Source organism: Dermacentor silvarum, chromosome 5 (assembly GCF_013339745.2).
Source record: "Dermacentor silvarum isolate Dsil-2018 chromosome 5, BIME_Dsil_1.4, whole genome shotgun sequence".
In the NCBI taxonomy this organism is placed as follows: domain Eukaryota; kingdom Metazoa; phylum Arthropoda; class Arachnida; order Ixodida; family Ixodidae; genus Dermacentor; species Dermacentor silvarum.
This window is the reverse complement of record NC_051158.1, coordinates 44,518,030-44,543,567: the sequence shown is the minus strand read 5'-3', so window position 1 is coordinate 44,543,567 and position 25,538 is coordinate 44,518,030. Positions and strand designations below refer to the sequence as shown.

The 25,538-nt window shown below is 46.9% G+C and overlaps 1 protein-coding gene across 2 annotated transcripts in view; it reads right to left on the bottom strand.

Annotated features, from left to right (window-relative positions):
- Positions 1-347: 347 nt before the first annotated feature.
- Positions 348-25,538, bottom strand: part of LOC125945624 (uncharacterized) — a 93,006-nt gene continuing 67,815 nt past the window's right edge. The window contains exon 3 of one of the 2 annotated variants that reach the window (XM_049667810.1): positions 348-724. In XM_049667810.1, coding sequence (XP_049523767.1) covers positions 512-724 — 213 coding nt within the window. In that variant the 3' untranslated portion in view covers positions 348-511. The remainder of the gene's footprint in view (positions 725-25,538) is intronic. The other variant, XM_049667809.1, reaches the window with a different exon arrangement.

Below are 25,538 nucleotides of genomic sequence, written 5' to 3'. Positions count from 1 at the left end.
CAATATCCACCAAACCAATCTTTGGTTACAGTGTTTTTAAACAGAAAGTGAGAGATGCATAAAGGAGCGATGCCTTTACACAATAGAAATTCCTAATGAAGAAACCTAATACTCTACGGCTGTATGTGACCCTGACTACCTAAGTAATACGGCGCATGCAGTCAACGGCCGAAGTACGAGAAGGCCCTTTATCATACGCACGTTTCAACGTACCTAACCACGTCACACTAGGCTGACAGCGCATCTTCATCAGTAATTTTACTGGACATACTTTATTATAATTTCTGCATTACGCCAGGGGTCGGAAATAGACTGTCCTCTCGAATTTGAAGTGAGCATTGAACGCGTGTGGCAGCAATAGCTACGGGGTACCAATATAAATGTTTAAAACACATTTTCTTCAGAGGACAAATTATGTGACAATGCGGCACGCTGCAGCATTTCTTTCACCTGGAATAAAGCCTGGTATTTTCATGTTTCCTTTTTTTATTGTATCACAATTTCATAGGAGCTATTCAGACTTTGATTCTCCGTCGCTGTCGTCTAGTGGATAGCGGCAAACCTCCTGCTGATATTCCCCTTTAAGTAAACACTTGAGTCGACGTCCGGCTGTCGTCTGCAGTCCGTCAGCATTGCAAATCTTCCGCAGCTCCGTGAGCTCGCTGTGCTCTTCTGAGGCAAGTTTCGACGCAGTGAATACTATCGTAGCAGTATAGTTGCATTTCTGAAAATGAGGGAGAAGTACGTTAGCCATCATTTTTTCTGATCAAGTAAAAAAAAAAACGGTAGTACACTACCCAGACGGATGTGCTCACATACAGAAAGCGTGCAAAATGTACGTGTAGCAATCAAATGATAGAATCAATAATGTTGAAGCATTGTATAATGCTTGCCACCTTTTACTTTCATATTCTTATCTTCCTGTTTGTACACTTGTACTTCAAGAAAAAAAACACTTCATTAACATACACCCTCATTCAGATCATTAGCCTGAACACCAGAGCAAATAGCCATAATGATGAAAGAGAGGAGCATAACATTATTAGCTGCGATTCTAAATGTCCCTGTAATGTCATCTTCTGATGGTTGCTCTGATTCCTCAAATCAGAGAGGATCAATTTCGCAAGTACACTTGGTCCAAGTATGAGACATCAAACTGGACAACCGGCTGATTTTTGAAGTAATGAGAAGGAAGGATGCGAAAGTTGAGCGGTACTTCAGGTAACGCTGCCAGTGCTACCACCTCCCGCTACGTTTAGCGGTGAAATATGGCGGCGATGGCGGCTACTGGATCTTAATCGCCATCCCCAAGATGCAGCGAGAGTCCCTCTTCACCAGCGCGACCACAGAAATGAGCGTGGTTACATGATCTGAAACGAAATTCATTTCTCGGCTGCTTTGACGGCGATACTGTGAGCGCCTTTCGGTGTTCTGATTTGGAATCAGGTTATCGAAAAAAGTCCGTGCGAATATAGCCAGATCACCCCTTTTTACCAACCAGGTCAAAATAGACATTTTGGGAAAGATTAAAAGCGCTCAAATACAATCACGCGAAGATTTCGTTAATTATTTCTCCACATTGTCCACATTATAGGCTCAGCATCATTACCGTCATCAGCCTAATATCGCGATATCTACTGCAGGAGGAAGGCCTCCCTAACAATTTTCAAGTTACCGATGCCTTCCTGCCGGTGACTCCATCTTAAGCCTGCATGCGAAATTTATCTGGGTCACCAGGTAAGCCTCTCCTTTCTCTACAGCTTTTCTCATCCGTTGGTAGGCAATAATTTAGCTTAAGCATCCACCGATTGTCTACAATATTTGCAGGACTTGCCCAACTGGATTTCTTGCTGTCCAATTCAATTAGAATATTGCCTACCCTATTTTTTCTCATACGCAAAGCTGTATTCGTGTCTTCTAACGTTATGTCTGTCATTATTCGTCCAAACGCTCATAGCGCGGTCCTTATTCTTTCACGTAGCGTTTTGACAGCCTCAAAGAATCTTCCTGATATGCCAGTATAACAGAATGCACTGAGTATACGCTATTTCTAAAGAACCTAATGGTAAGCTGCCTGTGATGGATCGAGATGGCCTGCCATACGTGATCCAACACATTTTTTTTGTTCTCGCTATTTCTTTCTCTTGTTTTGGTTCTTTATACAGTCGACCAAAAAATATGGCCATTCTTGCGCAGCTTATACAGGCCCACAAACATTGACAAATTCTAGTTTTCTTGAAATTTTTCTCGTATTCTTTATAATGCATACTATAAGTCTTTAAAATTTTCGCAGGCGAAGTATATAAATGAAGGAAATGTGTTGCGAAAATAAGAAGCAAATACTTGTGTAACTGTCATTGCCGAAAACTATATATAAAGAAACCTTTTATTTCAATGGAGTCTGAAATCAGAAAATATGCTCAGTAGCATACTGAGCACAAAGAATACAATGCACAATGTAACAATACTTTTCGGTATATCAGCAGTTCATAAAACGCAAATGTCATCCTCCATGGATAGGTCGAGTCATGTGTTGATACACAGACAGTGTCAGTATATTACACCCACTTTTGTTTGTCAAAGAAAGTATGGTGTGGAACGAATATAATTTGATAGTTTGTATCTTGTTCGTCTCGTGCTGAAAAGTCAGACATATTTAGGTGCGCAAATCTTACCCGGGAGATAAATTATCGATGAATAAATTTCAAGCGTCCTAGTTGAGCTTGATGCTGTGGCAACAAATTTGCTGCATTCGTTGGAATCTGTATCGGTGAGTCGGTAATTCTGCACTTATAGTAGACAATGCCAGCCACGTTCTTTTGGATAACTTCTAGTTTGTTCATATCTTGTTTAGTGTAGGGGTACCATAAGACGGTGGCTCCTGCTAATACAGACCATACGTACGCGTTATGTACTAGTAACTGGGTAACTGGTGCGAGGTGTAGACACCTTTTAAAACTAATAAAGTGGCGGTGCATTTTGAGGTTTCTTTGGACTATAACAGGTGATAGCAAACCAAGGTACTTAGGCTATCAGAGTGCGTTTAGAGCTGCATATTGCGAAATGCAAAAACGCCTGTGTGCTTGCGTTGTAGTGCACGTTAAAGAACCCCAGGTGGTCAAAATTATGCCGGAGCCCTTCTCTACGGCGTGCCTCATAATCCGAGCTGGTTTTGGCACGTAAAACCCCGGAAAGACGAAGAAGAGTTGCATATAGTTGGATACAGATTTCCTTTTTTTTTTCGTTTGCTAGTACTGCGCATTTAGTGTCATCTACCATATACTGTGAGCCACTTACTCATACTTTCCAACGCGATTGGCAGTACAGCATGATCACTATCGCAGTTATTCGATATTATATAATAATCATGTCAGTATCAGACTGTTTACAGGATATTGCGTTAATATTAACGCAATATCCTGTAAACAGTCTTATACTGACATGATTATTATAGGCATAATATTCATGAATATGAAAATAAAACACGTACAACATCGACACCTTTACGTACTCCGGCGGCTACGTGTACTAAATCACTGGTTCGATTGTCAATCTGAACAAATCGGTTACGCCCAGTAGGCAGTCAGTAACCCAGGCAAATGTGCATTCTGTCCTGATACCCAATTTAACCAGTATTTTTCTATTTTCATTGTGAAACATTTGGTTAGCTAAGAAATACTCTCATTTGTTGGCATTGAGTAAGATATCGATGGGTGCTTTCTCTATACTCGGTTACTGTGCAATGTCCTCACGTCTGTGGGTATCTGTAGTGAATCTAGCACCCTTTCATTTCCTTTCAAGACGTTATGATGATGCTGACTACAGCACACAGGCTTCGCATTGACCCAATTTATGACATAAATAGGTCCACTGTTCAATGTTTACTTCGTAAAAGTAAACGTGAATCAATTCTCTTGGCTGATTGAACAAAAATCATAAACTGACTGTATTTAAACGCCGATTAACATATATTTTTTCTAATTTTCCAAAGGAAGCTTATGGGCCTATATTTTTGAAGATGTTCTAACGTCTCCATACGAGATTCATTTATCAGTTCCATATCATAAATATTTTCGCAAAGTAGGTATTAGAGTAAGCGCTGATGTTAACAAATCCATAAATGTGCTCAAAAATAGACATCCCAGTTGCGTAAACTGCAACTTTTAGAGAAATTAAAACGAATGAAATTGTTACGTCATTTTTTACCTTACGTGAAAGTGTTTACTATGTTTGCAATCGGTTTACGAAAAGTATAATCACGAATTATTGATTTAGGTTCACTTTATTTGTAGCGTCAGGTGCAGGCCTGATAATTGTGATATCGTTTTTTTAGGCTGTGCTAAAAAGTTCAAAAATTAGTACACGAGCTTTTTATTATTGTAATTATTACGAATTGTAGCAAATAACAGCCTAAATGAAACGTTTGCGTGCTACAGTCAAATATTTCAATTTTTACTTTTAAATGCAAGAAATCTAATCAATATTGGTGAGCTAGTTGTCCAGCGGAAAATTCCGACAGAATCCATTCCAAGATGTCGGCGTTAATGCCGTTAGCACTCAAGCAATGTTGCGTTCAAGCAAACCATTAGCGTTCAAGCAAACCGTTGTGTAACGATGAACACAAATCTTCTGGACACTTATTCGCTTGTCGATTACGTCTCCATTGATTTGGTACCATCTTCTATGGCGTATACAAGGTGGTTGCGACGCACGTTTTGTCGCGCATTGTCACTCAGCTTTGGTGGAACGGCCTCTCCCCATCGCGTCCCACTCCTAACCCTTTCAGGCCCAAATTAATTCTGTTCAATGTAAAAAATTTATCTTTACTATTTGAGATGTGCATGATCGTGGTAGGCAAAAAAATTAAAAATCTGTGCTCACACTTTTCAATAAAAACTTATTTAATGATTCCAAATGGAATCAGTGGGTCTTGGTTGACTTGAAATGCGTCGTTTCAAGTAATACGTGAAAAGTCTACTTTAGATGAAGCTCTTTAAAGCAATTCTATTCTTTGTTGAGGCAGAGGTGTGTGCCACACTTCTCGCACCGAATGCGGGAGTAACAGCACATTCTTCTCTATTTTTTCTGGTTTGGGCGATGACTTCTTTTTCATCGGACGAATCAATGTCACCTCGAGGGATCTGCACAAGCTTCGGGACTTTTCTTTTCCCCATAAAACTCGCATGTGCTGATTGTCGCCATCTGTTACAAAAGAAAATCTTTCCGTATTACGGAGGTATTTCCCCCCAAAAGTTTATTTACACGGCCTAAGCTCATATCAACAGCATAAAATCACAAAAAGCAGAGCAAGGCTCCACCAACAATACAGGCTCCAGACACGATAATGATCCATCAGGTAACACGCGCCCAAAGCATGGCCAAGTACGGCATGAAAACACCGTTTGAGCGCGAACACACACGCGATTTAGCCAGTGAGGTAACGTAAATCGAAAATGCATCACCTGAGTAGTCGGAGCCGCTACGTCCCAATGATTCCATTTGGAATCATCAAGATTCGCAAAGTTCTCCGGTACCCGCAAATACTTTTCGCCGAATAAATTCACTGCGAAGGGATAGCATAACCCCTAACAGTCAAAGTCCAAATGTTCGAGACGAAAATAAAATGATTGTCGTACCTCTGCACGGTGAAAAGAAGAGGAGATCTCAGCGAATGGCGGGAACAGTGCAAGCGATTCTTTAATTTTTTTTGTTCAGAGGTGGCAGCAATTCCTTGAGTCTACCAGCTTGCCAGCATATGTAGAGCAAGGGCTAAATATGAGTTGTAGCGTAAGAACAACCTTTATTTTCTAACCCAGGGTTGCCCCCTGAGCTACAAAATGATGATTACAATTGGAATCACTGGGCCTTAAAGGGCTAATTAAACGGTCTGTAGGTGGTTAGCTGCCTCAGCACGACGCAGTTTGCTCTCTCCGACCTCTAGAAACGTTAAGGCCTTCTAAGGTGAGGCCGTGACAGTACTGAAATAGAGCCGCTTCAAGCTGTTTTATATATAATTGAGCGCGATGTCATTTTGAGGGCAACCTACTGCACTGTCATTGGATCGAAGTACGCATGCATTTGTAGAATTTGCCTTCAGCATGTCGCACTTCGAATTAGCTACAGCGTGATTGCAAAACTTCTTTGTCAGGTGTAAACCTACAGTTCTTTTATGAGCTAGGAGAGCCCACGTTTTCGTTTTATGTCATGAACGCAACCCACTTTCCAAGCGTCTCAATGCGCTAGCTTGCATGGTTGAAGCTGGTAAGGATGCTATGTGGGATTTAGAGGCGTGCGTTCATGCTCTAATTTGGGGAGCATCTGACCTATGAGCAGAGGGAACCGGGTTAGAAGCCAATGGTCGTACAGGGTTTGTTGATGCGAAAGTGTCAAATGGCCCATTGAATTAAAAACCCGGCGTCTGTCGCTTGGAACACTGAAACGGCGCCTAAATTCCCATTGACTGCGACGTCACGTCTTGAGGTAAGCCTAGATGGAGCAGAGAGGGTGAAAAAAAAAAAACGCCTACTGCTGCGATGGCACGTCAGATTTCCGGCGCTGGCAGTCGGGGCATGAGCGAACGAACTTTTCAATGTAGTTGTACATTCCTCGCCAGTGGTAGCGTTGTCAGAGGCGCTCGGTAGGTTTTGAAAACTCCCGAGTGTGCGCACTGTGGATCGGCGTGAAAGGATGCGCAGATTCCGGAGCGCAGACTCTGAGGAACTACTAACAACCACTGGCGGCCGTCTGCGGCGTAACTGCGTCGGTGAAGCAGGTTGTCGCGGTGGCGAGCCTGACGACGCAACGTGCAAGTGGTTGACTGCGGTGATGGGTCAGCAAGCAAGTCTATAATCGAGGCAATCCACGGGTCCTTGCGCCGCTAGGAAGTGATTGTCTCAAGGTCGATTGGAGAAACAGCGAACTGGTATAGTGAGCAGCGGGCATTGTCGTCAGGCAAGGGAAATCGTGATAGGGCGTCGGCGTGCGTTGCGGTACAGCACGCGGATATCGTAGTCCTGCAGGCGAAGTGCCCAGCGGGCAAAACGACCTGAAGGATCCTTCAACGATGACAGCCAACATAGTGCATGGTCGTCCGAGACGACATCAAATGGGCGGCCATACGGCCGGAACTTAGTAAGAGCCCATATGATCGCCAGACATTGTTTTTCTTTGACAGAGTAATTGGTTTCGGCTTTCGTAAGGGTGCGACTGGCATAGGCCACGACATATTCAGGAAAGCCAGGTTTGCGCTGCGTAAGGACAGCGCCGAGGCCAACACTGCGGGAATCTGTGTGTACCTCTGTAGAGGCCGTCGGGTCATCGTGGCGCAAAATTAGGGGAGTCGCCAGCAAATGACGGAGATGTGTGAACGCTTCCTCGCACTCTGACGACCAGGAATGAAGGGGTCAGTTGCTTCCAAGGAGCTTCGTCAGAGGTGATATGATGGCGGCAAAATTTCGAATGAAGCGTCGTAAGTAGGAACATAAACCTACAAAACTTCGCAGTTCTTTGATGGACGTAGGTTTAGGGAATTCGGCGACGGCACGAAGCTTGGCTGGATCGGGGAGAATTCCATCCTTGGAAACGACGTAACCCAGTATCGTCAGCTTCCGAGCTGCAAATCAGCACTTCTTTAAGTTTAGTTGTAGGCCAGCATTCCTCAAACATGTGAAAACACGCCGGAGGCGTTGAAGGTGCGTGGAAAAGTCCGGAGCAAAGACAACGACGTCGTCAAGGTAGCACAAGCACATGTGCCATTTCAAGCCGCGTAGAACGGTATCCATCATGCGCTCAAAAGTTGCTGGCGCATTACAAAGTCCAAACGGCATGGCATTAAATTCGTATAAGCCGTCCTACGTGACAAAGGCTGTCTTCGGTCGATCGTCATCCGCCATAGGTACTTGCCCATATCCGGAGCGCAGATCGAGAGATGAAAAAAATTCTGCTCCTTGTAGGCTGTGAATAGCGCGGTCGATTCGCAGAAGCGGGTAAACGTCCTTACGAGTGATCTTGTTGAGCCGCCGATAGTCCACACAGAACCGTACAGAACCGTCTTTTTTCGCAACAAGGACGACGGGAGATGCCCATGGACTGTGGGAATGTCGGATCACTTCGCGGCGGAGCATATCGGCCACTTGTTCAATAATCACGCGGTGTTCTGTAGCTGATACATGATATGGGCGTTGCCGCAATGGCGATTGGGAGCCAGTATCGATGTAGTGCGTAACAGTGGACGTCCGGCCCAGGGAAGGTTCCCGACGTCGAAAGGAATACGAAATTCTTGTAGGATGCACAGAAGCTGTCATCGCTGGCCAGGTGTAAGGTGATCAGCAATAGAAGAATCGAACACATCATCTATGGGCAATGGGTCAGCCGTAGAAATCGAGCCGAGCGTACTGTAATGGGCACAGTATGTGTCTTCGGGAACGTCCGTAATTTGTACGTCTTCGATAGCTTCGACAATGCTGATACATTCTCCTCGGAGTAGCAGCACAGTTTACGGGAACGGGTTACAAATAAATATAGCACTCGAGCCCTGTGTGATGTTCACCGTCGCAAAAGGTAGCAGGAGACCTTTTCGAGTGTAAAAGCGGCCAGATGGAGAAAGTAGTGCGACGGCGTCAGAGAGGCTGCTGCATTACATAGAGACAAGCACTGATGTGTTGGGAGGAACGGTGGTGTCGTGTCTGACGAGCAGTTTGTTCGGAAGAGAAACATTGTCGGCGAGCGTCAAATCTGAGAGCGGCGACAGTTCTAGTTCGGCTCGTGCGCAATGAATGACGGCATTGTGGCGGCAGAGAATATCCCAGCCGAGGATATTATCATGGGAGCACGACGAAATTACAATAAATTCAATGGCGTACACAACGTCCTCAATGACAACACGAGCTGTGCACGCGGCTAACGGGTGAATACGCTGGGCACCGGCTGTGCGGAGGGACAGTCCACTAAGGGGCGTCGTGACTTTCCGAATCAAGCGACAAAGTTTAGCGTCCATAACTGACACGGCGGCTCTGGTGTCCACGAGTGCATATGTGTGAACACCATCAACAAACACGTCTATCACATTTGTCGGGCTATCCTGAGGACTTTCGCGTTTCGCCGGCGTCGCAGCCCTTGCCTCGTGGACTGCGACGATTAGTTTTCCCCCTTCCGAGCTGCGGGACGGGGCTGCATCAGTGATAGCGAGCGTCGGCCTGGAGAAGGTGAGCGGCGGGTATTGGGCGTTGGGCGGAACGTCGGTGACGATGCCGAAGTGTCGTCGTAACATGGGCGGGGAGAACCGACCATACGACTTGGCGCATACGGTGTAGCGCCAGGTGACTGCATGCGATTACACTAGCGTGCGACGTGACCTGCGTAGCCGCACGCAAAACAGATAGGCCGGTTGTCAGATGTACGCCACCGATTCGCTGTGGTGGGCCCCGTCCACGTAAGAGGACGCGTTGTGCGGGGCGGCTGGTGATACGGTTGCATGGCGGGCTGTGGTCGGGGCATAGTCAAGACGTCGGCGTAAGTGAGAGGCCCACCTTGAGGGAAAGGATGGGGCCTGGCGACGACTTCAGCGTAGCGGAGAGGTGCGGCCGCAGGAACATGTTGATGGCACTCTTGCAAAATCTTCGTGCGCGATGGCGCTGCGGAGCGGGGGCTCAAAACTTTGACGTCGGCTCTTGTACCGGTGGCGGTTGTTCAAAGGCCATCAAGCAGAGCTGGCGTGCAATTTCCTCGCGCGCGAAAGCCTTCATTTCCGCCATCAACGCTGACGGATGAGAAATGGCCGTCAAGCCAGCGAGGTGTTCGTCGCGCGATGTAGGGGGACGGGTCAATGACCGCTGCCTGCGTAGCTCCTCGTAACTCTGGCACAGCGTAATTATCTCCCCCACCGTGCAAGAATTCTTGGCAAGCAGCATGTTGAAAGCGTTGCCTTCTATGCCTTTCATAACATTCCCGATCTTATCAGACTCCGACATGGTCGCGTTGACTTTCCTGCAAAGTCTAGGATGTATTCGATGTAACTTGTGAAGGATTCACCTACTTTCTGAGCTCGTTCCCGCAAACGCTGTTCGGTACGCAGGCTTACCAACAGCAGGGCGACCAAAAACGTCGACAAAAGACGTCTTGAAGTCTGAACACGTCGGAAAATCTGTTTCGTGGTTGTTGTACCATAAGCCGGCCCCACCCGCGAGGTAGAAGAGCACGTTGCTGACCTTAGCTGCTTCGTCCCATTTATTGTGGGACTCACCCGCTCGTAGGTCGTAAGCCAATCCTCAACGTCGGTGTCATCCGCGCCAGGTGAAGATAGCAGGGTCCCTGTGGCGAGGCACACCAGAGCACGGTGCCGGTGCAGGGGGAGGCAATTGCTGGGAGGCTTCTTCAGGCATGGTCGACGGTACGGTGCGGGATCGAAGTTCCAGGTTGCCGATTTCGAGGGCGCAGCACACTCCACCAATTGTAAAGGGCTTTATTAGAATTCGGAGAAGCGCAGCGGCGACAGTCAAAATAGAGACACGGCTTTCAAGCACGAGCGCCGTTGCCGAGCAAAAGCGCTGGACTCACTAGCGGCTGGGCCCACTAGAGGTGGACCTACTGGCGTCTCTCTTCGCTACAATATGTACAATTTTGAAGATCAGTAGACTCTCTGGTAGATAATAAAGGTTCCTCAAAGATTTGCCGCTGTGCCATGTCTGCGTTCGCAACGCCCTCTCTTGGTCGTCGTTCCAAACTCATGTGTGCGTAGTTTTCTTCCGCTCTCCCAGGGCGGCGGCACCGTCGTGTGTTATCGGAAAGACGAACTGGCATTCTCCATTTTGAATTTCACTTCTCTCGCCGTAATGGGGAAGCCGCGTGTAGGGCGAACTTCTGAGGAGCAACGCGCCTACGAAGAGCGACGGCGAGAACAGATGCGAGAACGCAATCAGCGGCGGCGGGCGGCAAACACCGATGAAGATTGTTCTCAAAAGGCTAGCCGCTTGCGTCGTCTCCACGCAAGACGACGCAAGAAGTGTGCTCTGCGTCGTGTGCCATCCACCTTCCCGGAGTGTAATGGTTCATGATTGTTTCTTTCGTGACTACGCTTTTTCACTCCGCTGTTCTTTCCGTCTTTCATTGCCCCTTACCCTTCCCCCAGTGCAGGGTAACAAACCACAAACTTTTCGAGTTAACCTCCCTACCTTTCCCACCCCGTTTATATATATATATATATATATATATATATATGCAGGGTGTCCCAGCTATCATGCAGCACAATTTAAAAAAAGAGGAACGGCATTACGTGAAGCAAATCTAGTGCGTATTATTTCCAGTACAGTGGAGTAGCCGCCAGTAATTTTTTTTTTCGTTACTGAGATTGAATTATCTAATTTTCAATAATTATCTAAGTCGAGAAGTACTGTCCTAATTATCAAAGTGTCGATGAGAAAGTTGTCGAGCAACATGAAAAACTCTCGATACAGCTTTCTGTTGCTCAATACGTGCTACATAAACGTGTTTTTCTGAGTGTGAAAGAAGCCAGCAAATACATGCAGAATTGCCGCCCGACTGGCCGCTCGAGGCACTTTGCATGTATTCGCGTTCTTCTTTCACGCTCCGAAAAACACTATATATAGAAATATAGGAATCCACCTTCCAAGAATTACAAATGGCTTATATGGTGAACCAAACATTATTCATGTATATGTTCATATAATACACTCTGTTCAAAGTAAAGAAAACACTATTCAAACGCATTATCACTCTAAATTTCCTGACTTCATCAATGCTTAGTACAATGATTAAGTTCTCCTTTAACCTGTTTTTTTTTTCTGGGAACACTTATATCAGAGTCTAAAAGGCATGGGATAAGTATACTATGGTAATAGTTTAATTGGGATATTATTCTTGGCATCAATAATTATGTACCAATGAAAAAATGAAATAAAAAATACATATATACCCTGAATAGCACGAGAGGGTCGTCATCCCATGCCTAAGTAAAGCTGCCTAAAAAATCCCTAAAACAATGGATTTCCCTCCACAACAGGAACAAACTCACAAATGCTATTACTGACATGTATTCAAAATTGAAATTCAGAAGAAATGCCTACTTCAATACACTTCGAAATTTTATACGAACCTACCTTGGGAAGTTATAGAAGCACCTTAACTAAAACAAAACAAAAAATGACAGCGCGCCTTCTCAAGAAGATTGTTTACAATGCGTTAATGGCATGAATTACAGAAAATCTGTCGGCCCTTCCACTCTGAGGAGGAGGTTATCCTGCGAAGCTGAAACGTGCGGCTCCGGTGTTTGTCACTGGATTAATCCCGAGGGTTCATTAAAGTACTTTTCAAATATGTGGTTACACATACGTTCCGCTGCGACAGAGCGAATGACGTCACTGACCGTATGCCCGCAGCACGCCGTTGTAACGAGTTTGCTCGGCGGCGTGGTTAGCAGCATTCGCCCGCCCAATGTGACTTGCGATTCTTCGAAATTAAATTGCTTAAAAATTAAGTCTGCCCGTTACGTAAAACAATGAATGGCTCATACCCCCTTAAGCAATCGCACATACCTCCGTCAACGCGGCCTCCTCATTACGATGACAGAAGAGAAGTGAAATTCTACGCCGGAATGATGACTGGCAATGCAGCCAGATGTGGAAGCAGGCGACGACGATGAACATGGGAGCAGTGGCACCAGCGCGTGTCAAGCCCGAGCACGCGCTCCGGGAACCGCGTCAACCTCATTCATGCATATAAAACCCCGTTTTAAATTGCGCGTATGATTAAGAGAGAGAGAGATAAACATGCTTTATAGAGATGCTGGAGATGTTAGCCTGGCTATTCGCCTGACATGCTACTCGAGGTGGTTGATGCATGTAAGTTCTGACGTATGTAAGATTCACAGGAGTTTTTGCTGCGTTCATTTGGGCATCAGATTGGGAAGTATGTATCCATATGAACTTGTTTAAGGGACACTAAAGGGGAAAAAATTGGCGGTGGCTGAACCCACATATGCCTGGGTGTGCGTAGAGAGAGGTACGGTTAATCTTATTGTTTAGCTTCGTTCTCTGTACGGTGTCATCTTCATCGTTTAGCTTCGTACGGCTGAGTATTGAGGTTTGGTTGTTACCTCTCGTTGAGTAATGGTTACAATAAAGACTAGACATTTTTATAGTGTAACGCATTTATTTTGAAAGTCTTCATCTTGTTGTGTCTCAAGTGCCACAAAGATAGCCCGATGGTCGGTGAGGCGGGAGGATAAGGGGTTGTCGTCCAGTGACTTGAACACGTTTCGGGTGCTATCCCCATCTGAATCCACTCGCCTGGCCGCTTCGTACTTACGACGCTTCACGAGGCGATGCGGCTCATTCTTCCTCCGTCTCCTCGGCTCGCTGCCTCCTCTTGGTTTCGTTCCGACGACGAAGCTTGGCTTCTTTCAGTCTCTGACTCACCTTCCACATCTGCCGACGAATCCCACCGAGCCGCCCCTTCTATATATACGATGCAAGGCCGGCTCCTCCCCTGTTGTTGCAACGCGGTTTTACCGGCTCCTCCTCTGACGTCATTCCAGATGGCGTGGCGAGCGGCGCTGCCAGCTGCGGCGGTTGCTAGGCAACGGCTCATCGCGTGCTGAGCCGTTGAACTGGCCACTGCGAAACGGCCACTGCGAAACGACTAGAATACGGCCCCCCCCTCTATATATAGGATGCAACGCCAGCTCCTCCTTTGTTTTGTTGTTACGCGATTTCACCGGCTCCTCCTCTGACATCATGCCAGATGGCGCGGCGAGCGGCGCTGCTAGCAGCGGCGGTTGCTAGGCAATGGCTCAGCTCGCGGTGCGGCCACCGGCCATAGCGAAACGGCGAGAATACGGCCAATGTATCTCTCGCTACAAACTTATTTCTTCAGTATCAGCAGATTTCCCTTCCACAATACCGAAAACACCAGTATTACCACGAGGAGCCGCTTGGTAAGCCAGAAAAAAAAAACAAAAACACAGAGGCGAGTTCGCGCCCTAACTCACTGTGACGTCATGGACTTTGGAAGCGTCTTCGAGGTCCCCGTTAATTCTTTAGCGGTAAAGATTGACTACATTGCGTTCTCAAGGAGCCCAACACTGAATGTGGCAAGTTTCTCGAATTTTTACTCAGCCAACGTGGCCCAAATACGAAAAATTACATTAGAAGTCGTGACGTCACACTGAAGTGCTGACGTTGAGGTTCCCTCACGAAATTAAAAAGAAATAAATTTGAGCTTCAGTTTCTCTTCTAATAACTGACCTATTGCAGTTTAAATAATGACAGCAGAGTTTCCGAAGCATACTTTATCAGCCTAAGTTGCTTTATTGTTTTACTTTAGTGTCCTTTAATCGGCTCAAAGATGGGGGCGTAGCTAGACCTGTCACATCCTTTAACGCGACAGCGTTAAGGGTCCGTGTTGCAGAAAATCCGGCGTCAGCGTCGGTGTCGTCGGTGTCGGCGTATGGCGGAAATAATTATGCCGAACCACTCCATCCCAAACCACCCCGCTAGGGCGGGCCCTTCGTGTGGCGCAAGGGGTTAGTGAACAAAAATTGAATTTTTCATAGTAAAATCCGCCAGAAAAATCGTAAAGTACGACTTAACCACAACCTATAGCGGTGATAGCGTCATGATAGCCTCGGATTGTAATTTGAATATGTGAGAGAAAAGCATTATAAGCAGCCAGGAATCTTTGAATGCTATCGCGTTCCACTCTTAGAGGCGAAGCTTGAGCGTCCTCCAATTCTGATGGTGTTTCGCTGTACTTTGGTTCTAGGCAACATTGAGGGAAGGGTTGCAAACCGCGCCTTTATAAGTTTTGATCGGACCCCATGTCGCAGAAAACACCTTGTCGGTGTCACCGGCAATGGCGTCCAATGACGCTATCGCCTTCCACTCTTAAAGACGAAGCTTAAGCGTACTCCTAGTTTTTGGGTGAAACACCTAGTGAGCAGGTTTACTTTTTCCGAGACGTGCGTGACCCCTTTCTGCGAACAATATGCCAGTTTCGACTGAGCAAGCATCTGCCGGCTTATGTGGTAAGCAATGTAAATATGCCTGGTGCCCTTCGAGGGTACGTAAGGGAAGTAGTTGACAGCATCCGTTTTCTCTCCGTACGATTTTCTGATAATTACCTTTTTTTCGGAAGTGATTCTATAGCTGAACGCTTGCACTGTTGTCTGCGTTTTGGCTTTGTTTCGTTGCCATCTCTGGGAGCTGCCGCTCCCTCGTTGCGGCAATGGACGAAAATACTTCCGAGCACCTTCCTGGCGCGCAGCCGTCAGGCCGGCTTACGTCCAGGAAACGCGGGAGCCAGTCAAGTTACACGGACAGCGAGGCCACCGAGTTGTACTCGGACAGCTACGATTCCTCGGACGACGACTTCAAGGTTGTCATGAGCCGAAAGGCAAAAAGAAGACTGCTGCGAGCGTCATCGCCGGCAAGTGTCTCCACCGTGACGGATACACCACAGCACTGGCCGCACACTGTGCTCTTCTTGCCCGTGGACCCCACGACCAATCTGCGGCTCCTGAACAGGCAGGTCCTTTCAACGTTACTCGAGGGTATTGCACCGAATGAGATTAAGGATGTGAGAATCAACTCACGGAAGAATGTCATGGCTGTAGACATTTTCCATCGTAGCGAACTACAAAGCCTTCGGAATGTCACAGAAATTGACAAAGTACAAGTGCGACCACAGATTGCTACTGGCGGTAACGGCACTGTTGGCGTCATTTATGACGTCGACATTTCCATTCGAGCGACGACTTGCCAATATTAATAAAGCCAGCAACTGAAGGCACGCTCATCGCTCATCTTACCAGACCCGGAAACACACGCTGCGTGAAGCTTGTGTTTGAGGGAGATTGCCTTCCCTCTCACGTCAAAGTTGGTCATGTCCGCCATCCAGTTCGACCATACATACCGAAGCCCCTGCAATGTCACAAGTGCTTCAAGATTGGCCACATAAAAAGCATTTGTGCGAACAATGCCGTGTGCCCACAGTGCGCTGAGTCCCGTTTGGAAGACGCCTGCCACGCGACCGTCCTGAAGTGCCCTAATTGCGGCGGTTCCCACGAAGCCTCATCGAAGGATTGCCCGCGGGTGCGGAAGGAATTCGCGGTTCTAAAGCGCATGGTTCGGGATCATTCCACACACCGCGAGGCTGCCGCTACACTTAGACGGCGACGGCATCGCCACCGAAAAGCGCAACGTAAAACCGCACAAAGCAACACAACGTCTTCCGCCACAACGGCTGCTCCATCAACGCGGAGCGCGAACATGAAAGATGCCGCGCAAGCGAAAAAAAATGTCAAGTGTCGATCATCCTGAAGAGTGGCCCGCACTTCCAAGTGCACAACCTGCCACGGAGACACCTCGAATGCCACCTCCACCGACACCCTCAACAACCACTGTTCCAACGACGACTGATGATCACCAAGTTCTAATAATGTTGTGGTCACTGATGGATGCTATGCGAGTTCTACACAACAACATGAAAACCCCTGCGGCGCAGAGCGCGCTGCAGGTGCTGGACGCCCTGGGTCCAGTGCTTGCGGCCCTAGGTAAAGCATTGGCCCACCAGAAGTCATCGTTCAGAGAGGAGGTCCAGAATGCATCTGTTTTTGAATGGAACGCCAGAGGACTTAAGTCGCGTATGTCCGATTTTCGACAGTTTGTATTCGTAAATCAGTTTCCCATTATTGTCATTTGTGAGCCAAACCTGTCATATCCCATCAGACTGTCCGGGTATGAGTGCATTACGTCTTCCACCCAGGGGCAATAGAGCAAGGTTATTGTTTTCATACGCTGTGACTTGACATAGGTTCATCATCCAGTGCCACCTGACACTGAAAACCAGTACGTGTGTTTGACTGTGAAGAAGAGCAAGGTCACCTTCACAATTCTGGGAGCCTACCTATCACCATCAAGTCGTCTAAACTGCGAGCGCTTACGGGAAATTTTGACAACGACTCCACAGCCATGGGTTATCACTGGGGATTTCAATGCCCACCATTACCTCTGGGGGAGCTCCAAGATTAACTCGAGGGGCAGAAGATTGGTGTCGATTGCTTCTCAACAAGAACTTTGCTTGTTAAATGACGAAAGCCCCACCTATGTGCGAGGAACGGCGTATAGTAGCTGTCTTGACCTCAGCTTTGTTTCGCGCTCCTTTAACATAAGAGTTAAATGGTTCGCGGACTTGGAAACGCGGGGAAGTGAGCACATCCCAACTTATCTGACGATTGAGGGGCTGACTAGCTCGAAGTGCTCCGGTGCCGTCCAATCCATCGACTGGCCGAAATTTAAATCAATCCTGAAAGACCGCTGTAGAGACGAGATGCCATCCAGCCTAGGGGACGCTATAAAAGGTGCCTTACAGGTTGCCACACATTCGACTCTGAAAAGCTCCAAACGCATTGAATTCGACATCGAGCTAGAGAAACTTCGTGCACTTCGACGCCGTGCGGAACGAAGATATAGGCGTACAAAGTCCATTCATGATTTGAGATTGGCCAGACGCACACAGAAAAAAATACAGCGTCGAATGAATAAGCTGGCTTCACAACGATGGGCACCTTTCTGCGAGTCTCTGGATCCCCGAAAGCCTTTGTCTCTTATATGGAGAACTGTTCGGGGCCTCCATGCAACCCCTGGACAGCGCCACCCATTTAATTCCCTCGCCCTTTACCTACAATGCAGCGAGATTGAAGTCGCAGAATCCTTCTGTAGGAGGATTGTCGGTGTAGCAAGTTCCACTGGAACGCAGACTCCTGACCACTCACCATCCTCACGTGATCCCCGTATGGAGTGCCCTTTTTCTCTGGACGAACTTGAAGCTGCGCTCGCTTTATGCAGGCGTTCCTCTGCCCCAGGACCAGATGGCATTACATACCGCGCTTTGTGTAACCTTGGTGAACCAGCTCGAATGGCACTCTTGCTCCTGTACAACGACTCGTTGCAGACAGGCACCGCTCCCCAGGAATGGAAATCAAGTCGCCTGATTCCGCTCCTCAAAGCTGGCAAGTCGCCTTTAGACATTTCGTCATACCGTCCGATCGCGCTTGCAAGTTGTGTAGGCAAAGTAATAGAACGGATGGTTCTAACGCGACTGGAGTGGCACCTAGAGCACTATGAAGTTTACCCAAACAGGTTGACAGGATTCAGGCGCGGCCATTCGTCTATAGACAACTTTGGAATGGCGGGCAGTGCGAACTGCAGCACATGTGGTGTTCAGGAAACCACCAGACATCTCTTATGTGACTGCCCTAGATACGAAGAAGAGAGGATTGCCCTTCGGACTGCTTTGGGGCACTTAGACGACAGGCCTTTTACGGAGGAGAAGATCTTGGGCCCGTGGCCTCGTGCGTCTTCTGTGTACAGGGCTACAAAGGCGCTGCTGCGCTTTTTGAAGTGCACAAGCCTACATGACCGCCTGTGATGAAACTTAGCCATGAACGCTTGACTGTAAATGTGTGAGGTGTGAACTGTGAACTTCTCTCTTCCTTCTCCTCTTTCAATCCCTTCTCCCCCTTCCCCAGTGCAGGGTAGCCTACCGGGCTCAGCCTGGTTAACCTCCCTGCCTTTCCCTTATGACTTCTCTCTCTCTCTTGTCGATTTGGTAACGTATGTCGAATTCCAGAAGGTCTGTAAACGCTTGTCTGCTGCCTTGTTTCTAGACGTTAAAGGAGCGACAACGTCACCCATGAAGCAATCCTTAAAGCGCTAGAAGTAATAGGACTTGGTGGCAAGACACACCTCTGGGTTCGCAGCTACCTACAGATGCGATCATTCTACGTGCTCACCGGGGATGGCCCGACACCTCAGTATTACAGTAGCCGCGGAGTCCCTCAAGGCGGTGTCTAAGCCCGACGCTTTTTAATCTGACCCTTATCGGACTAATCGAGAACCTTCCAAGCACCGTTCGACTCTCTATCTACGCCGACGACATCTGTATCTGGACGTCGGGGGTGACACGGCTTCAGCTTCGCGCTCGGCTTCAGAAGGCGGCCTCATCGACATCATGCTACCTTCGTAAACAAGGACTGGAGGTGACGTGGGAAATGTGCGCAGTGGTGGCATTTACGCGGAAGCCAATGTCTGCATACGGCATATCAATCAACCGACAAGTGATATCGTTCAGCAAGAGTCACAGGTTCTTGGGAGTTGTGATTGACAGAGATCTGTTCTGGACTCCTCACGTCAACCACGTGAAAAAGCGCCTGATGGCTATTTGTCATCTGTTCAAGTTCCTTGCAGGAAAGAACTGGGGGGTATCCACACAACCCATGTTACAGCTATACAGGGTGTTGTTCGTTGGGTTCCTCCGGTACAGCCTACCTGTTATATCCAACACCTGCAAAACTAATTTGCGCACAATTCAAAGCATTCAGGCGCAAGCTCTTAGGATATGCCTTGGAGTACCACACAGTGCGTCAACGGCTGAAACTATCGCCATTGCTCAAGATTATTCCATCACAACGCACATCGCCATCGAGGCAATGCGTGCACATGTCAGGCACATTGCCCGGACTCCTTGTCACCACCTCGCCGCACTCACCGTGGAAAGACCCCGCACGTCATATAGCACAACTGTCAGTGCATATCGTGCCTCGATTACATCGGGGTACGCAACTCCGGCCAGGCTGGTGTCTCCTCCATGGTGTTTGTGCCGCCCTGAAGTCCGACTCAGAATTCCAGGAATTCAGAAAAAGTCAGATTTATCACCGTCTGCACTCAAACAATTGAGCTTACTTCTGTTGTACGAGAGATACAGCAGTCACGTGCACGTCTATACGGACGGATCGACTACATCGACCAGTTCTGGCGGTGCTGTGTTTATACCGACGAGAGGACTAACAATCCGATTCAAGACCTCACATGTCACGACGTCCACGGCTGCAGAGCTCACGGCTCTGCGCAGTGCACTTCAATTTATAGACGCAGAGACTCCTGGTACATGGGCCGTGTTTTCCGACTCGAGACCGGCTTTGCAAAGTATGCAGGCAGTTCTCCGACGTGGAGCTCAGGAACAACTAACGTATGAAATTGTCAAACTTCACCACGAGGTCAAACAGAAAGGCCACGAAATTATTTTCCAATGGCTACCTGGCCATTGTGGCATCAGTGGAAACGATCCCGCTGACAAAGCTGCCCGAGAGTCACATCAAGAACAGAGCGTTCCCATTCCTCTTTCCAGGACAGACGCTGGAAGGCAGCTTCGTCAATGGGCACGCAAGCTCTCTTTAACAGAGTGGAAAATCCCAAATATAAGGCGCACGCGGCTACACGAACTGAACCCTTCGCTCCAACTCCGACCTCCACCCGGGATTCACCGACGTGAAGCATCGCTTCTATACCGGGTGTGGTTGGGAGTGGCTTTCACGAAGGCATACTGTGCTTTGATTGGAATGACCGAAGGTGCCACGTGTGACGTCTGCGGCAGCGAATAGAACATAGAACATTTATTGTGTCACTGCGATCGATTTCAGTTGGAAAGACAAACTTTATCGAACGCATTGCGACGACTTGATGATCGACCGTTGTCCGTGCAGGTGCTCCTTGAAGACCGTCCCCATCGCTCGTCAGCCCACAAAGCTGTGAAGGCACTGTTGTCTGACTTGAGGACGACTGGCCTATGTGAACGCCTTTGAATTGCTCAGACCCTCCGCGAGCGTGCGCGATCTCATCGTGACCTTCCTCCCCCCCTCCTCTCTCTACCTCATCTTTCTATTCCCTCTTTCCCGTCCCCCAGAGTAGGGTAGCCAACCAGACGCCTTTCTGGTTAACATCCCTCCCTTCTCTTTCTCTCCTACTCCTCCTCCACCTTTTTTACGGTGTCACGGAAGAAACTATGCAGGGATGCACTTGACAGGATTATACCGGTTCCTATGTACACAGCCATAAACATTTGAGGGCAGGGATATGACTTTTAAAGCGTGTAAAAAATGCAGGCGCATTCAGGTACTAAATCAATTTTTTCTTTAAGTACATACTGGGACTTTGCCGATACGGGCCTTTTTACAATAGCATGGTTTTCATTTACCTTTGCGAGAAAATTGCTTTATATGAAATCAATCGACCGCGTTTTTTTATATTTCAAAAGGGGTTTATTCTTGGGACGTTCTTCAAAGAACACTACAGAAGGAGTTGACCTTAAATGTATTAGGTATTAGATTTTTAACTATAGAAAATGAGGACGAACTGTCTTTGGACCTAATTATGCTAGTCGGCCTCCATTGTTTGTGGCGGGCTCGAGTGGGAAGTCTGTTTTTAGGCCTTACCGGCGGCCTGCACGATTATTTCTCGGGAAGGGTGGTTCCAAGTTCATTGACGTAAAGGAAGATCAGGAATGCCCCCGGCATTGGCTGACCCCACAATATGTATGCATGCAAGTTTGAAAGTATGTTGCCGTGGTAATGTGTATAACTATGTACAGCTTTCTTTTGAAAAAAAATTGATGAAATCTGTGTTGCTGAAGTGAAAGTTCCGGGAATAACGAAAAAAAAGCCAAGGTGACTGAATCGGTTAACGTGGTGGTCTCGTAACCTGGAGGTTGGTGGTTCGAATCTGCAGCCCGATGAGCAATTGTTATTTTCTCGCGGCTTGCGTTTTTTCACAGAAACACCTTCTCTTATACTCATCGCCTCTCCTCGTCGCGCCCAGCGCGCCCTCTCATTAGTCGCCTCCTCCCCCAGCGCGCCTCTTCTCCCCTGCTGGTCGCGTGACCTGCACTCCAGGGGCGTGGCTGTAACTATCTCCTGGTCACGTGACCTGCGTGACACCGCCGAACAGACAGACGGCGAAGGCTCGACTTAGAACAGATTCGTTGTTAGAAGGACGGTAGAATGCCATAACTCGAGCCACGGCTTCGCAATCATTTAGAACCAATCAACGTCATTGAGCAGGAAATATTCTATCTTCTGCTGAATTTGTACACAAAAATGTTCTCCTGACGTGATAACGTACCAAAAATCTTCTCAGAATATTTGGTGTAATTCTTCATAAATAATTGCGCATACGCGCAACCATTCGCTAACCACGTGTACACACCCTAAGGAATGGAAAAAGACAGAAATCGTGCCTGTAAATATAGGCCATATATTTAACTTGTACTGCTTGCAAACTCTTTACAATGCAATACCTAAACAACTAACCGTATACCTTTAAAATGAGAATTTATTAACAATTTTCTGCGCCCGCCTTTCAATGAGGGTTCCAAGCTGTAACCGAACTAATTGAAAAGTTCAATGACTTATTACTTCGCATAGATAATCAGAAACAAGTACGCCTAATTTTACTGTTTTTTGAAAAGTTTCGAGCACATATAACGTAAAAAATAATTACGAAACTTCAGTCAGCGATAGACAAGGAACCTATCGTTGGCTCGAGTAATGACATTTTGACTGGTCGTAACAAATTTGTTAACATTGCCAATGAAGCCTGCTGATGTAGACATTGTTTCTTCCGGAGTACCACTTGGCCGAAACCTGGCTCCTGTCCCATTCATTATCTTCAATAATTATCTGCATAGTCAGTTTAACGTCAATGTAAGACTTATTGGCAGACTACTGCATGATGAAGCAGTACGGAACAACACATTGGAAAAGAAGTACGCTACTGAAAAAAAAAAAAACATATTCCCCATCACTCCCATATCCAATAACGTAACAGGACATATGGAAAATCGAGCTTGCATATGAGAACTGTTATGTTAAATATCAGATTAATGGATATAGATGTTATGGGGCACAATGATTTTTCCAGAAAGTAAGGAGTGCACAGACAGGCTAATGACTCTTAACACTACGAAATGCGCAGTGCTAAGAATAACAACAGAAAAAATAAACCTGTATTCTAGTACCAGTGGCGTAGCCAGAAATTTTGTTTGGGGGGGGGGCTCAGGTTGCCGCGCGGCCTCCTCCTTATAGAATTTGTCGAGGGATCAAATGCATGAATAATAACTGCATTGCCAATTTCATTGTATATTAGATGCTGCAAACGAATTATTGAACGCTATGCGCTGTCCATTAAAATATGTATGTTTTCATAATATAATATATTCGTATGCCCCAAAAATTGCGGCAGAAATAACTGATATCAATGCTTCCGTGTTGTTGTTGTTTTTGTCTAATTAATAAGTAAAGAAAACATCACATGAACTTTAGAACTATTGACCCTTTTCGCGGAGCAGTTTGTTTTAGAGAAACGAGATGGCGCTCACGGCGGCACGCCATACCTCTCCTCAGCGACCGCGCACGAATACGAAACCATTACTGACTCTACCTTGCTTCTGTGCGATCAGCTGTCGGAAATGCAACTGAGTTTTCGCTAACACACTGTGCTCCAATCATGCTAGATTGAATAATGTGGATTGAAGACGTGTGCAGTAGTTGGCTGCAAAAATAGTGTCTGGCATGTTAAGGAATAGAATGAACCTGTGTGGCGAAGCTCGCGGACCGCTGCTGCAACTGTCCGAACGTGTTACCGGCACTTCGTGATGTACGGCTTTCCTCGAGGATACAGAAATTTTCTCATCCGCCAGCTTTGTATCGCTAAACTTCAAAGAAAGGGCTTCATTCCCCAGAACGTCGGCAAAGTGAGTACCACTCGTTAAACAATGACAAAGGGAGTAGTGCCACTGCCTGTCATAGTAAGTTTCGCGTACGTTATCTATACACATCTGTCCAAATGGCAAGGAAAACTTACGCCCACTCTATCGCCGACGTATCAAGAATAAGTGAATGGACGCACACTTGAATATATGCGCACTGTATACACACAGTAAATGACGGACTACACCTATGGCGCTTCAATGGTCGAAGCTGAATGTTTCGTGATGGTCCACAAGAGTAAGCAAGTTACTAGCTGTAATATATCTTTGCTACAAGGTATTACAATGTACAAAACAGCTACGTTTCAATGCCTTGTGCGCGGCAAGAACAAATCTATCGGATTCGGAACTGAGCACACCCGCGAGCGATTAGGCAGAAAATAATCAGATAGTGGCCGCACCGAGTAACTTCACTGAGTCAGAAACTGACAAGCCACTGCTTCAAAATATTTGCCGAATAAAGAGCAAAGAGCAAAACACACTAATCCTGACTGAATTCATAATCGCAAAGCTTGGAATGCATATTATGCCCCGATTTAAGAAGAAGGACCATATAAACTGCCTGCGCCGTTTGGACATAGCTCAATCAGCTCCGAAAGCGCTTTTGCATGTTCTCTGAAGCTGTGATCAAAGCTTCGTGTCGTCCGCCTAGTCTCCGTCTACGATATCTCCGAAAACAGAGGTTTTCTCAGCCGCGCCGGCGTCATACACTTCCATTGTAAACAAGGAGGCAACGGGGGCAGTTGAGGCAAGCAATGGACGCGTCACCACGTGATCAAATATGACAGCGCCCACGGGATCGCCGCGAAAAGGGTCAATATCAGTTCGAAACCAGCAAAGCAGTGCATGCAGCTTATATGAAAAACGTAAAGGCCATGAAATGAATAAGTTGAGGACAAATATTTTGATGAATCTTTGTCATTCAAGAACCTTGTTTACATTTTTCTACATATGCAACGGCCAGGAAGAAACCTCAATGACGCTATCCCTCGTTGAAGCTAAACCTCAATGACGCTATCCCAACAGGAATAATGCCTAAATCAGTACGAAAATGTGTGATTTAACTGCCTGAACAACGCCAACAATTATTCTGCACCCAAAATTAAACGAGGGCATTTCTTCGTTTCAAAAAAGAAATAAAAGCAGGTAGCTGAAAAGGAAAGACAAGGACAAACGAAGGCCACAGATGATGCGGTAAGTTGAACTACCCAATATCCGAGTGTTTTTGGCGAACGCCGCGTGGGCCGGGCTTTCAATGAGGAAGGTCGGTCAAAATTGGTTATTGGTATCCACGTAATTTTTGTATTGGCGTGATAATTGTGATCATGATGCTAACTGCTAGAATAAACGGCAAAACTTTCTGCGGTTTTAAAGGCTAATGAGCGGTCATACGTTTTCATAATTAAGAACTTATGAACCTGACGGAACAGTGCTTTTTACTTGCATTGATTTTTGCTGCCTCCATATCTAAAGCAAAAACTTCTCTCGGCGGGAAAGTTGAGCGAAGTGGTCAATGACTTCGGACACGTTGATACCGACGTCTCTGTGGGTGTATAGAAGCGCCAGCCTAACCGCGCGTTCCACAGACATTGTAGAGCGCAAGTAGTTTTTTAGTGAACTCTTGTTAAAAAAATATTCTCTCTGCGCTGGCAGTGGTCACTGGAAGGGTGACTAGAAGCTGCACCTGTATTTACACATTTAGATAGAACCTGCTGTCGCAGTGAGAGATTGGCATATATTCCGGTGCTAAAACCTAAAACACTCCCTTGATGTCGTTGGCATACTTGTTTAGGTACCTTGCAGAAACACTAGGCTATTGGATTCCAGCGATGTCCGTCGTTTCGTCAGGAAGTATGGAGAAGCAGCCTGCTTTTGAATCTAAGCTTTCTTTGATAATGTCACCACAAATTTCTATAATTTGGTTT